The sequence below is a fragment of the Propithecus coquereli genome, unplaced genomic scaffold (genome assembly GCF_000956105.1).
Source record: "Propithecus coquereli isolate 6110/MARCELLA unplaced genomic scaffold, Pcoq_1.0 Scaffold5, whole genome shotgun sequence".
In the NCBI taxonomy this organism is placed as follows: Eukaryota; Metazoa; Chordata; class Mammalia; order Primates; family Indriidae; genus Propithecus; species Propithecus coquereli.
This window is the reverse complement of record NW_012150840.1, coordinates 10,238,624-10,250,602: the sequence shown is the minus strand read 5'-3', so window position 1 is coordinate 10,250,602 and position 11,979 is coordinate 10,238,624. Positions and strand designations below refer to the sequence as shown.

The window sequence follows — 11,979 nt, the reverse complement described above, 5'->3', positions numbered from 1 at the left end:
ACCCCCACCTGTCTCTGCTCTTATCTTCCACAAGTTGGTCCTCCGGTGGGGAAGCCGTGGCAGGGAAGCAAAGAACTGAAGAGTCTATGGAACGCGCGTCCTGAGAGGTCCCCAGGTGTTTATTTAGCACCTTCACTGAGTGCACACAAAGGCGATGAACATGCGAAGAGGAAGAGAATACCCCCTCCAAGAGAGCTGAGCCCCCACAGGATAGGAAGGATTTGGAAACAGGGGGAGATCACAGAAGGCCTTGTACAGCTTGCTAAAGAATTCAGATTTTAATCCCGTGGCACACGGAACGTGCACGTGCGTGTGACTAGCAGGGCCGGCTCTGGGAGATTCCGCAGGCAGCACCGTGCGGGATACACTGGGGAGGGAAGACTAACGTGGAGAACTGTTGGTTGTGGGGTTGAACTGACTCAGCCACTCCTTGGCTGCTGAGAAGAGAAAGGTGAGGGTAGGGGTGTGAGGGCACCTCCACGCCGGGCGTTGGTGTGACTCTCCTGGCCTAGCTCCCTCTCCTCGCGGACTCCCCTGAGGATGCGCAGTGACTGATCCGGAAGGGTGAGCTCGGCGTAGGAACCAAGCGAAGCTGTTCAACTTTTCCCAGACCCCTCCTCTCCCGGGGCGGCTTCCGGCTTCCGGCGGGCAGCTGCCATGCCAGTGCAATCCTCTAGGCGGTGAGGTTTTAAGGGTTTCTGCTACTTGGCTAATCGTTCTTTGTCAGTATTTTTGGCAGATCTTCTTCCTTGTCCCTAACTCTGAATGCTGAAGTGCCTCAGGGCTCTGACATCTTCTCTTCTGTATCCGTCTCTCTCCTTGGTCAGCTCCTGCACTCCTGGTGCTGTGAACACCACCGGGACGAGAGCCGATGGTTTCCCAGTGCACATCCTGGTATCCTCCACATTCCAGCTCCACCTTCCACATCTCCACTGGGATGATGAAGAGACCTCTACTCAACATTTCCAAAATGGACTCATGAATTACTCTCCCCGGACCTGTTCCTTTCCTAGTTCCTTCTCTCTTGGACTCTTGTGTTCCCTGTCATCTCTACTTTCAGAATCCACGCATTCTTGCCACCCCTGCTGTGAACACTCTAGTTCAGCGCTGTCCAGTGGAAACATAACACGAGCCACAAATGCAAGCCACATACGTAATTTTAGATTTTCTAGAAGACAGATTAAAAAAGTAAAATGAAGCGAGACTAATTTTAATAGTATATTTTAACCCAATACGGTGTAGTCAAAATACAGTATTATCATTTCAACATGTAATTAGTATTTTTAAAAAATATCAATGTGATATTTTATTGTCTTATTTCTGTACTGCCTTCAAAATTTAGTGTTGTGTATTTTACATTGACAGCACATCTCAATTCAGACCAGCTACATTTCGAGTGCTTGTAGCTCACATGTGGACAGCACAGCTATAGGCCAAGCCACCCTTGTCTGTGGTCTGGATTATTGCAGTCCTCTTCCTGCTTCCACTCTTGCTCCCCTGAAGGCATTTTTTCACAAAGCAGCCAAAGTGATGCCGTCAGATCATGTCACTTCCCTCTCTAAAGCCTTCAGTGGTCTTCCACCTCTATGAGAATACAATCAAGGGTCCTCTCCATGGCCTACAAGGACCAGTATGCTCCAGCTGCCAGCTCCCCCTCCTTCCTCATCAATTCTCCCTCTGTCCCTCCTGTGGCTGCTTCACTGCCCAACCCTCCTTGCTGTCCTTCAAGGCTGCCAAGCGAGCCCCAAACCAGACCCTCTCTGCTTGCTGTCCCCTCTGTGCAGAACACTGCTTCCCTGATTCCATTCTGTGCTCCACTCTACTTCTCCTCATCCCAACCCTGAAGTTTTTCGAAGCAGCCAGTCGCATGCCCTTTGTGCTGTGGGAGTCTTAAAAGAGGGGGCGTTTGCCAATGTGGGCTCTCTCTGCCCAGCCGTGCCGTTCAGCCATCCTGACACGACTGCTGCTGACCACTACAGGGGACAGGGGATTCCAGGATCTCAGCCAGTTTTCCCAGGCCATGCCTGGGAAGAAGCACAGGTCCTCTCTGACCTCAGATTTATTCAAGCCCCCAGATTTATTCAAGTGACTGTCTTCAATCTTGGATCTGGCCAAGGCACATTCATGATAAGTGCAAAGAAACACCCACGGACAGCAGAGGGCTGAGTTTGAGGCTAGCTAAGAGAGACATTCGCATTCACGTGCTGGTCATCTCTGTGAGGCTATTGCTTGCCCCAAGCTTGCCTGTACACTTGTTTATTGCAGTGTTTATGTGGCCAAAATCTTTTCTACTTCTTTGATTAAATTCTAACTAGCAGCTAGGTATGGGATCACATCTGTAATCCCAGCAATTTGGGAGTCCAAGGCAGGAGGACCACTTGAGCCCAGGAGTGTGAGACCAGCCTGGGCAACATACTGAGACCCTGTCTCCACAAAAAATTTCAAAATTAGCCAGGGGTCGTGGCACACGCCTGTAGTCCCAGCTACTTGGGAGGCAGTGAGTTGTAATGATGCCACTGTACACCAGCAGGAGCAACAGACCAAGATCCTGTCTCTTAAAAAAAAAATTCTAATTAGCATTTTTGGAGTCTTAGAAGCACCTCCAGCCAGATCTGAGTTGTTCCCACAGGCAGCTGAAAGTTATAAGAGAACCTAGTGGAGAAAGGCATTGGCCATGGCTGAACACTTTAGAGAAGCAAGTAGATGTCTTGTCTGCTTAACTTATCTCAAAAACCCCATGTACTTGAGATGTGGCTATGTCTGCTGCCTCCAGTGCACCCACTCACTGCAGAAGGAGTCCAGTGAAAAAGGGTTACTGTGTCCCTTCTGCCCTTTGATTGCTCAGAAAAAGGACATTAGGCCCACTTTTTGGCTGAGGGAGCTGATTTCCAGGATCAAAAAACTAGCCCCAGCTGAGAGCTCTCTTACAGATGAACCCAAGGATGAAGAAGTTCCAAGTGGATATGACCTTGAATGTGGACACAGCCAACATCCAACTCATCATTTCTGATGACCTGAGAAATGTCCACTGTAGGCACTTCAAACAGAATAGGAAAGAGCGTTCTGAAAGATCCAACTATGTGAAGTGGAGCTGGTTCTGAAGCCGGGGTCCATCAGTCTGATTGAAGTAGTCCCAGAAGGTCCTTGGGTATGGAGGGTGCTGGCTCAGGGGGCCCCACTGGTTCCAGAAGGCAAGTGAAGTCCCCTGCCTCAAGGAGAGGGCGATCTTGTTTCCAGTGCCCCTTCCTTTTACGAGAGGGCATGGTCCCAGCAGAGCCCACTTCCTTGAGCATTTCTTATTTTAGTGACCCAGGTGGTTACAGCTGAAGCAGGCTTTAGTTCCTGGAGAAGGATATGGTTCCGGTGACCTCTTGCCTGGGTCTCCAGGGGAACTCTGTCCTGGAAAGCTCCTCCTATAATGGTAGCCACCATTTGGAAAACTTCTTTTTGCTATCGGGCCCACTGCTGGTCCTGTTCCCTTTTTCCTGTCTTCTCCCATCATCTTGGTTATTAAAGACCTTGAAGGCCAGGTCTAAAAGTTCTGTTTGTGGAGTTTGAGGCCACTTTTCAAGTTTTTGGAGTTTACATTGAGTATCGGGAGTCAACTGGGATATCAAGTGCATTGCTAATATAGATCGTCTCTCCCTTGTGTCAAGATCTAAATTAGTAAAGAGGCGAATGGCCTCAGACAGTCGTGAAAGGAAAAAGGGCTTGATTCTTATCCTTGCCCTGAGTAATTTATGTCTTCTAATCCGGCAACCTTCTGAAGAGGGAGCTGGTGCATGGGTGGGTAGTGGTTTTGGAATGGCTGGCTAGAGTGAGCACGGCTGGCAAGAGGGGTGGAGACGGAGAAGAAGAAGAAGGAGAAAAAGGAGGGGAAGAAGGACGGGGACATGAAGACAGTGGAATTAAAGGGTTAGACAGCGGCACCAAAGGAGGGAGCCAATATGGAGGGGGAAAATGGGGAGCCGAAAGGGAAATATCATCTGAGTCAGAGGAGGATGAAGATAGAGGTAAGAAGTAACATGCAGCAGACAGAGCACAGATCAGGATGTCGATCAAGTTCAAAGAAAGCCTGAACGTAGAGGACTTCAGCCCACTTACTGAGGCAGCAGCAATAAAGTTCGAGTTGTAGAATGGTATTATGATTAAGAGATCCATTCCCAGGCCAAATCTTCTGGTCATCTAATTTATGTTGTGGCCAGGCTGTACTGAAATAGAAGACTAAATATTTGGGTCAGAGGTTAGGAAGTCCCAAAGTTTGACAGTCATATATCAAAAAGTCTGAGAGGGGCATCCCTGATTCAGACGACCTTCAGAGTTCTGATCAGACATCAGGCATCCCGAGATCTGAGTCAGACCGAAACCTAGAGATTCGGCCAGAAAATGGGCATCCCTGAGTTCTGACCCAGATCAAAACCTTGAGATCTTCCCCAAAGCCAGGCGTCCCTGGGTCTGGGTGAAGACCGAGGAGGGTGGTTAGGAGGCATCCCTCCAAGGCAGCCCCACCCCAAGTGGTAGACCCAGAGCCACGTTTTCCTTACTAGATCAAACCAAAGAGCTCCCACCCCAGATGTGAATACACAACCATTTCCAAAGTCCATGAGACTCACTGAGTTCCAAATGGTATTGAGGGTGCCAAGAAGGATGTTCTGGGAGCTACGCAGCAGAGGAGGGAGCAGTTTGAAGACAGAGGTAGAAAAGTGAGTTCCCCAAGACAGAGGTAGAAAAGCAGGTTCCCCATATGGGCCACCAAAATGTTAGGGTGGAAACTCACATCACAGGCTGAGAAAGAATTTTCAACTCAAATATTAGGATATGTTTGAAACAAAAGGTTTATTTTACTTTCCAAGAGAAGAAACGACATGGCACGAAAGAAAAAAGAAAGAAGTGCCAGCAGTTAGGATGAGAAGTTTGGAGTATAGAGAACAAAGCAGTTGTTGTGAAATGATAATGGGAGTCAGCTGTGTTTGTTTTTCTCTGTAGACTGGCTTTATCAGTTTTCTCAGAATGTGTGCTGGCAGATGTCAAGGAGTGTTACACTCCTGCTGTCTGCTCAGTATTCTTGAAGTGCTGTAAAACAAACTCTTAAAGACAACAAATTAAGTCACAGGTGGTTAAGCAAACAAAGCGGCAGTTGTGTGCTGTGTGCTGTGATTTTTCTCTTTTTTTTTCTCCTTCACCTTATAGTGGATTTAATTTAATGCTGTGTATCACTCACCATTTAACAAGCAAGTATGTGTTCAACAACTCTCAACTATCATTAACGTAACATAAAAGATCCTCCTGCCCCCATAATTTTATGGAATCAGAGCAGGTACAGAGGGGATATGGAGAAAAGAATGGAGGTTTTCAGCTTCCTAGAAGAGATCTATTCTCTGCAAAGACACATTGCTGGGAACAGAGGGGACAGCGGAGGAGGGATGGCCAGGGAAAGAAGGTGTGTTTTCTCAAAGGGAAAAATTCACAGTAGAAGGTAGGAGAACTTTGGGTTCCTGAGAAGAGGTGAAGAGGGAGAGTTGGTAGAGACCAAACGGTTTGGAATCCAGTTCAGAGGTGTGTTGGTGGGAGCTCTGCTGTTTCTATGTGCACAATAGACTCATCCCCAAGCCCTGATCTTTGACAGATACTGATCAAGTACTGATCCCTTTGGGCATCAGGCAGATATATAAAAAATTACTGTCTTCCTTTGGCTTCAGGGCCCCATGCATGGTTGCACAGGATATCTGTGTGAATGGTGTCCCCAGCATTATGCAGTGCACAACCTGCACAATTGTACAGGGGAGCCCTGCATGGCCTCCACCTTCACATGCTTCTGCTTTGCATTGTGTACCATTTGGCCACCTGTGGTCTTATATAGACCATAAGGTCCCTGAGGGCAAGAACATGAATGATATAGTTTTTAACCTCTCACAGTGCCTGGTACTCTGTTGATGATCAATAATTCTCCTCTAGCCACTCTGTTAGGGGACCCTCTTCTGACTAGCTCCAAGATGAGAAAACAGCCTCCTTTGAGCCTCCCCTGACCCTCCAGGAATGTTCATTCCAGGCACCGCATATCCTCATCAAAATCTAGTGCCCAGCCCTTTGTCTGCCCTCCCTTTGATACCAGCTCAACTCAAGCACCAGGAAATCATTAATATCAGAGACTCTCAGAGGGACATGGGGAGGGCACCCTCCCCCAACCAAAAAAGCTCCAAGTTCATGTCATCAGAGCCATTGTGTACAGCCCCACAGGCTGTGCACTGTACAACTTCAGGTGGCAACCTCATCATAGATAGGATGCACTATGTGTAGATCCCATCATGCAACCTGTATCCATGCAGGATTTCAGAAGCCTCTGAGGCCATTGTTGGAAAGCTCTCATTTTCAGGCAGTTCCTAGCACCAAGCCAAAATCTGTCCAATAATGGTTCAAAATCTGTCCAATGTTCCTGATTCCTGTTCTGCCCTTTAGAGTCCTACACACAAAGCCTAATCACCTGTTGAAGACCACACTCAGGCTTCGTGGATTCCAACCCAGCCAAGAGACAACTGCAGCTGGGATGGAAGTAGCAAGGTTCAAAATGATCTGCGTACTAGATGGCCCTGCCCCTCGCATGCGTGCCTCTCTCTGCTGCTGCTGCATGCCCCAAGCCTGGCTCCTAGCCGGAGACACACAGGCCCAGTGCAAAAGTAGAGCAGTCAGGAAATCAGACAGAAAAGACTGTGCATTCCTGTTTCCTTCTCAGCAAGTTTCCCAAGTGATGGGCCTCCCTGGGCAAAAACTAATCCCCACAGCCAGGGTTCCTTGCAGCTGCCCTGTAAGGAAAGAGCCTCCAAGCTTCCTGAGAGCCTGTCTGCCATCCCCACAGGTTCCTCCCTTTGGAGGTAAGCATGCCAGGGAGTGTGGAGTGTTCGTCCCTGGGACCCATGCAGTCCAGGTTTGGGGATAAGACAAGGGTTTCCCCAGCGCAGGCAAGGACACCAACATGCTCTCATCTCCCAGGAGTAAAGTCATGCACACATCCCCTCCCAGAGGCCAGTGACACCACCTGCTCCCACAACCCCTTGGGCTGTGCTGCCTATATCCAGGGACCAAAGGTGACACTCAACTCCTTTCACTCCCATGGGTTCTGGGGACAAATCATAACACACTGAACATGGGGAGGGCACCCTCCCCCGACCAAGAAACTAAGGCACTGGGGCCAGGAGCTACAGGAAAGGAGAAGGGCAGGCCCTGGACTGCTTGTGAACCTCAGACTGATCCCCAAGAACAGAATACCTGTGAGGCGCACTAAGTGGAGGGCAAAAGAGAGAAATAAGCCCCCTTGTCCCAGAGGCAGCAAAGTGGTAAGGGAGGAATGTGAGTGGCACCCAAGAAGGCAGCAAAGGTCAGGGAGTTTGGGAGAGGTAGGCAGGGCCAGGCAGATAAGGCTCTAGGCTCTCCCCTTTGGGGCCACAGCCAGAGAAACAGCTCAATTAGTTGCATAATCCTTCTATTTGTCCAGAGCTACATTTTGTCCAGAAACTCTCTGACCTGAGAGGTGATAAAAGAAAGCGCCCAGCAAGGACTGGAGTCAGCCAGAGAACAAGGGGTGGTCTCCCAGCCTCAGAGGAAGATGGAGGCCCACAATGCATCCGCCCCTGTCAACTTCACCCTGCCACCCAACTTCGGCAAGCGCCCCACCGACATGGCGCTCAGCGTCATCCTGGTGCTCATGCTGCTCGTCACCATGCTCTCGCTGGGCTGCACCATGGAGTTCAGCAAGATCAAGGCTCACCTCTGGAAGCCTAAAGGGCTGGCCATCGCCCTGGTGTCACAGTATGGCATCATGCCCCTCACTGCCTTTGCTCTGGGCAAGGTCTTCCGGCTGACCAACACCGAGGCACTAGCCATCCTGGTCTGTGGCTGCTCACCTGGGGGGAGCCTGTCCAATGTCTTCAGTCTGGCCTTGAAGGGAGACATGAACCTCAGGTAGGGCTGGGGATGAGGAGGGAGCAGGCTGGGACAGGGTCACATTGGAGATGTCATCATCAAGGGGAATAGCTGGGCTAAAGCAAGCAGAGGGAGTGAGTGGGGGCTGGTGAACGCTGGGGCAGGGTGGGTGGCTGGCAATTATTGTCAAGAGCTTATGCTGGGCTGGGGATAGGAGCTGGTGTACTTCTTGGTTTAGGCACCAAGCCAAAGGGACTGAACTGATCCAGGAGCATTCTGGAGACCCCCTTACTCCCAGAGGTGTCTCAAGTGAAGCATAAGGATTATCTTAAAGGAGGCTTGCTTTAAACCAAAGGCACCTCTGGAGAACTATATACATTTGCACTGGTGGGCAAGTTGTCTGCTTTGAGGCCAGAGATCTGAAAGGGGTGCAATCCTTTCTAAACATTGTCAGGGAGATCAAAGTGACTTGGAACCAACGAGCACCTCAAATTCCTGCAGAGCAGGCAAGAATTTCTAAAGGGTCCTCCTAATTACTTAGGCATCTGGGATGTCTTCTTTTTAAAGTCCCTCATCCCCTTCCCCATCAGATGTAGTGCCACTTATATCCAGAGGCACAACCAAGAAGGGCCCAGAGTTTCCCAGCACCCACCCGGGTTATGCTGGCCCCACCCCAGCCAGACTGGTAGAGGGAAGACAGCAGCCTCCCCCAACCCAAAGCGCCTCGAGCACAAATCAGCGAGGGCTCGCTCCTGGAGACCCGGGACACAGGGGCTGGTCAATGCCTGTCCTTCCAAACAGGGGGGACTCAAGTCTCAAATACCCACTAGCGGAGTCATTCAGACCCGTTCCAGCTCCAGCCACCTCTGCTGAGGCTGAAGAAAACTCACTAGCAGAAGCTCTTGCCCTTAGCTAAGCCTCAGCCTCAAGCCAGTTCCCTCTGGTTCAATCCTCAGTGGAGACACTATTCGATGCCAGGTTTAGTAGTGTAGTCCAAAGGCCCATCTGCTTGTGTCTGTCAGCAGCCTACCTCTGGCCAAAATTTGCTCAGAAAACAAACAAGTAAAGAAGTCCCCCTTGGTGACGCCAAATGACCCTGGGACCGATTTTTACACGAAAAAAACCAGGAGAGAGTTGGGGGTTGCCAGGCCCCACCCTCTGAAATGCTCTGGGCTCTCGACCACGTAGCACAGCCTCACTTAGGCAGTCAATGAGAGAGGCGCGAAGAGGGGACTTGGCTCGTGCAGGCTCCCACAGGGATATATTGCAATGTTCAACCATCTCACGGGAGGAAATTCTTCCCTCTGGCCAATTCGAATCCTTCCTGCTGCAAAGCAAGCCCTCGGTCTTTGATCTGGCCTGCAGACAGGGCTCATTGCAGCCTCTGTGTCCCCAGGAACCCAAACTATATCTTAAGCCCAGTGTAGAAGAGATGCAGGGAGTCAGGGGCCAGGGAGGGGCACTCTGAGGGCTTTGTGTCTCTGTGGAAGAAGCAGAGCAGTAGAGACAGCATAAGGGACAACAGGGGAGTTTTTAAGTGTGAGTGACCAGATGCCCCAGCCTCATCAGCCAGTGGGTGCTTATGAGGCCTCTGCAATGTCTGCCTTTCTGTGGTGCTTGGCCCCGCCCAGCCAAGCCTCTGGCGACTCAAAAACATGACCCCCTCATGCTCTTCCGCTCAGCCTCTTGTCCTCTGTCACTTCTATTTAGACCCCACAAGAGATAATGCTCTGCTGGGACGCCTCCCTTCTGCCATAAAGCCCCTTCCCCACGAACAAGCCTCCCGCACGACTCGTTAAGCCAGGCCCCCGACCCCACTGGCGGGGCGTGAATCTCCTCCACCATCATGTGCTGCCGGACTTCAAAGTCCAATCCGAGTTTACCTGGGACAACTTGTTACGCGTACTGTAATAAGGACAAGGATAAGAAATAGCCAGGCACTGCACTGAACACTGCACCTGGATAAGTGCGTGTCATCCGCATACAGCCCCCGGAGAGGGTGCTGTGACCACTCACATTTAGAGACGACGAAACTGAGTCCAGGTTAACACACTTGCTCAAGGTCTGGGTGGCTCCAGAGCCTGTGCTTTCACTCAGATATCTTCGAGTCCCGCATGACCACAAACAAAGCAGCAGCTTGGAGGCACGGCCCCTTTAACTAGGGCAGGCGCCATGCGGCAGCAGCGGCGTTCTGTGGGAGCGGGAGGCCCACGGCCACCGCAGCTTCCTGCTTTTCAAGAGAAGGTAGAACCTCCATTTTGGCGTGAAATCAGCAACTCATTCGAATTGTCTAAAAAGATTGTGCAAACCAAACAATACATGTTGAAGAGCCAGACATAGCTTACAGGCCTCAATTTGCGACCTCTCTTGACGCACAACACCTATTTCCCATTCAGAGTTGGGAGGAAGCGTAAGACACCGATTCCATCTTATACATGAAGAGACTGAAGTCCGGAGTCTTGCCAAAGGTCTCCCAGATCTGTGGGAAGCTTGTTTCTAGAGCCAGCCCAGGGCTCTCTCCCAGTGAGGCAGCTGGAGCGGGTCTGGGGACAGTCTGCCATCACAGGAGCCTGGGCCACCAGGTGGACCCCTCGACATAGCCAGGCATGGCAGCTCCTTCCTCATGGATACCACTAGACAAGCTGCAAAAAATGTAGGTGACACACAGGCAAGAAAAAGTGCCCTCAAAGCTGAAGTGAGCTTGGCTTGCCAGGGACAGAGGAGAGTGCCAGAGGACCTGGCCCCCTTTGGCCGACTGCCCCGGTTCCCCTCAAGCTCGTCTGCTCCGCCCACCACCTCCGGCCTCACAGCAGAGACCAGAGACCAGACCGCAACCTAAGAACTTGCGCAGGTCTGCCCCCCGTCATGTAGGAAGCCCAACCATGATGAGATGGAAGCCACCGGGACTCCCAGAAGTTTCCCACCTCCCCACACTGATTCTCATGGGTCCCCTCACAACTCCCTCAGCTGCTGCCTCTAATCCCTCCATTGACAGAGGCTCAACATAGTCCCTCAAACAGGGTGTATAGGTGTCCAGAAATAGGGTCTATGCAATGCTCTTAAGCAGGAAGTAAAAATAAAAAAGTAAATGTGCTCCTTTCCCCCTGAGAGGCAGCCAGGCCCACGGTGCTACCATGCTTCCAATCTCTGAGAGCTAGAATAGGTAAAGTCACCTCCCCTCTCTGTCCCTATCCCTCAGGGTAAACTGAGGTTAAACGACATGCACAGACACCAGCCAGCTAGGAGATGGATGTCCCTGAACAGCCCCCAGCACCTGTGCATGTGGAGGAAATACATGGAGATCTAGGAACATGCTCCCACCTACCCAAGCTGACAAGGCATACCAAGTGCAAGAGCAAACTCCAACACTCCTACACACTAAGCCAAAGTAAACATAACTTCTCTGCTCTAGCACACCAAAACAAACACACAACTTGCGCATGGCTTTTCTCCTAAGAAGAGATCGATAGGTAGCATTGAAGGCCCCTGTATTCCCCTCCCCAATCTCATTCCCCTCTGCCGTATGTCAAAAGGAGCACCTCCCAGAATTTGGTGTTCAGCATTTCCACAGATCTTTTTCAACTACTAGCACGTGCATATATTCAGAAACAAGATATGCTGTTGTATTTGTATGTCTTTAAATTTTACGTAAACAAAATTAGCCAGGCGTTGTGGCACACGCCTGTAGTCCCAGCTACTTGGGAGGCTGAGGCAGGAGGATGGCTTGAGCCCAGGAGTTTGACGTTGCTGTGAGCTACGATGATGCCACTGTACTCTAGCCTAGGCAACAAAGTAAGACACTGTCTCAAAAAAAAATTATATTAATATAAACAGTTGACAACTTCCTTTTTTTGAGAGATAAGCATTTCAATAAAATGGCTACTTCATGCATTTGAACTGCTATATAGTTTGCTTGTAGTCATCCATTTTCCTGTAAGACATTTATGTGGATTTCATATCTGGCTTCTATGAACAGTGCATAGCTGATACATGAGGGCGTGCATAATAAAACTAGAACTGCTTTGTCATGGGATTCACACATTTTTTTTTTTTTTTTTTTTT

The 11,979-nt window shown here is 50.2% G+C and overlaps 1 protein-coding gene across 1 annotated transcript in view; it reads left to right on the top strand.

Annotated features, from left to right (window-relative positions):
- The first annotated feature begins 7,475 nt into the window (after nt 1–7,475).
- SLC10A1 (solute carrier family 10 (sodium/bile acid cotransporter), member 1) overlaps nt 7,476–11,979 on the top strand; it is a 22,417-nt gene continuing 17,913 nt past the window's right edge. Inside the window, exon 1 of the mRNA XM_012656155.1 lies at nt 7,476–7,956. Within this exon, the coding sequence (XP_012511609.1) occupies nt 7,601–7,956 (356 nt within the window). The 5' untranslated portion in view covers nt 7,476–7,600. The remainder of the gene's footprint in view (nt 7,957–11,979) is intronic.